This window comes from Rhagoletis pomonella, unplaced genomic scaffold, assembly GCF_013731165.1.
Source record: "Rhagoletis pomonella isolate Grant_MI unplaced genomic scaffold, Rhpom_1.0 Rhpom_scaffold_21438, whole genome shotgun sequence".
Taxonomy (NCBI): domain Eukaryota; kingdom Metazoa; phylum Arthropoda; class Insecta; order Diptera; family Tephritidae; genus Rhagoletis; species Rhagoletis pomonella.
In genome coordinates this window covers 1-2274 of record NW_023479945.1, presented here as the reverse complement: position 1 = coordinate 2274, position 2274 = coordinate 1, and the positions used below count along the sequence as shown (strand labels likewise).

General features: G+C 46.7%; 1 protein-coding gene across 1 annotated transcript; it reads right to left on the bottom strand.

The window, feature by feature from the left end:
• Positions 1 to 409: 409 nt before the first annotated feature.
• On the bottom strand, positions 410 to 2198 carry LOC118732509 (the record flags this gene model as incomplete). The annotated part of the gene is made up of 2 exons (XM_036461637.1): positions 1426 to 2198; positions 410 to 1380 (listed from the first exon to the last, which is right to left on the bottom strand). Coding segments are annotated over exons 1-2 (1744 nt in total), but the record flags the coding sequence as incomplete, so codon positions are not given.
• Positions 2199 to 2274: the final 76 nt, after the last annotated feature.

Below are 2274 nucleotides of genomic sequence, written 5' to 3'. Positions count from 1 at the left end.
GCGAAATTAAGCAAATTAGCAAACAATACAAAATACATAAGTTAATGGGTTGTCGCACGCATATCTACATATGTAGTCTATGAGTCTTCTTCGTAGAACAAGTCGCCCTTCGTCGGCAAAAGGCACAGTTTCACAATCGGTCGAACTAGTTCCCCGTTTGGTGTCTTCAATGTGACCACTCTCACACGTCCATCAGCTCCAGGGTGGCATTTGATGACTCTAGCAAGTACCCATTTCGTCGGAGGAGTATTCTCAGTGAAAACAGCGACCACGTCGCCTTCTTTAAAGTTACGTGTAGGTCGAAACCATTTTGATCGACGCTGTAAACTTGTCAGATATTCATCTCTCCAACGGCGCCAGAAATGTTGTCTGATCGTTGATATTGCTTGCCATCGTTGATGAAGATTACCCCAGAACCCTTGACCCTCAGGCTCTGGGATCGACTTCAGCGGTTCACCAATTATGAAATGCCCAGGAGTTAGAACTTCGAGGTCTCCTGCAGTTGTCGAGCTCTCACATAGTGGGCGGGAGTTAACACAGGCTTCCACTTCTGTCAGTAGCGTACTGAACTCTTCATACGATAACAAAGTTTCGCCCAAAACACGTTTCAAGTGATACTTTATCCGCTTAATACCTGTCTCCCAGTATCCTCCCATATGGGGTGCAGCCGGTGGATTGAAACGCCACTCGATGTTCGAACCAGCAAAAAATGTACGAAGTCTCTCATCTGACATGCATTGTTGAAAATTATTACGCAGAACCTTTTCAGCGCCGACAAAATTTGTGCCGTTGTCAGAGAACATGACCTTGCAATATCCTCTGCGGTTAACGAATCTTTTAAAGGCGTTGAGGAATGCTGGCGCTGACAAGTCACCAACCAATTCCAAGTGCATAGCGCCAGTGCACATACACACAAAAGAACAAATATAACCCTTAGTAGACTTCGCTCCTCTGCCGTGCGTAAACTTGTACATGTATGGACCAGCGAAGTCCACCGCAGAGCGAGTGAAACAACGAGCGTAGTTGGTTCTGGAAGCGGGTAGATCTCCCATCGATTGCATAGCAAGCTTTCGATTCAAACATATGCATTTAATACATTTGTGATATACGTTACGAATCAGGCCACGAGCACCGATAACCCAATATCGGCGTTGCAAAATGACTTGCATTATACGAGGCCCAGCGTGTAACGTAAACTTATGTATGTCGGAGATCATTAACTTTGCTATCGGACAGCTCTTGTGCAAGATGATTGGATGCTTTACATCAGGTGAGACCTCAGCGTGTTTTAACCTACCTCCAACACGTAGGACATCGTTTTTGTCGAGAAACGGCTCTAAGCGCAAAAGGCTACTGCGAAGTGGGAGAGGCTTTTTTGCGCTGCAAAAAGATATTTCGTTAGAAAAATAGAAACGTTGGCTATACCTTATCAAACGTAATTCGGCTTCAAATATCTCCTGACAGCTTGGAGGCCCGTATTGCTTTTGAATGGTGCGCTGAACTTTAGCTCGAACATGGCGTAAAAATCTTATCACATAAAAAACGCGTCGTAACTTCGAGAACGATGAGTAGTGCATTATCATTGGCCAATGACAGTCGGAAGTCGCGACATGAGCGGGAACCTTGTTGCGCATACCAACCTCGGTAGTGTGCTGCTTTGTTGCGGCTTGCTTCCAGAACTGGTTACTGCTCAGCAGGAAATCAGGTCCCGTCCACCACAGTTGGTGATTCAATAAATCAGCCGGAGGTATACCCCTTGACGCACAGTCTGCAGGATTATGTTCGGAGCGGACGTGATTCCAGCACTCAGGCGGTAGTACCTCTTGGATGTCAGCGACGCGGTTTGCTATAAATGTCATCCATTTGCTGGGGTGTGCTTGCAGCCATGCCAAGGTAATAGTTGAATCCGTCCAAGCGTACAACGGATAGCGGAGATCATTCCAACTATTTAACACGCTTCTCACTAACTTGGAAGCGAGATGCGCTGCACAAAGCTCCAAACGAGGTAGTGTAGTTGGCTTTATTGGCGCTACTTTAGACTTGGCCGATATTAGGGCGACCGCGATATGGCCGTCGCTTTGAACGGTGCGCGCATACAGAACGGCAGCGTAAGCGCGTTCTGAAGCGTCGGCAAATACGTGAAGTTCGGTTACTAAACCAAGCGTTCCACAGCCAAGCCAGCGATTAACCTTTAGCATTTCCAATTTTTGTAGTTCTGAGCGATGTGCAAGCCACTGTTTTGAGATCGTCTCGGGAATGAGGTCATCCCAGTTA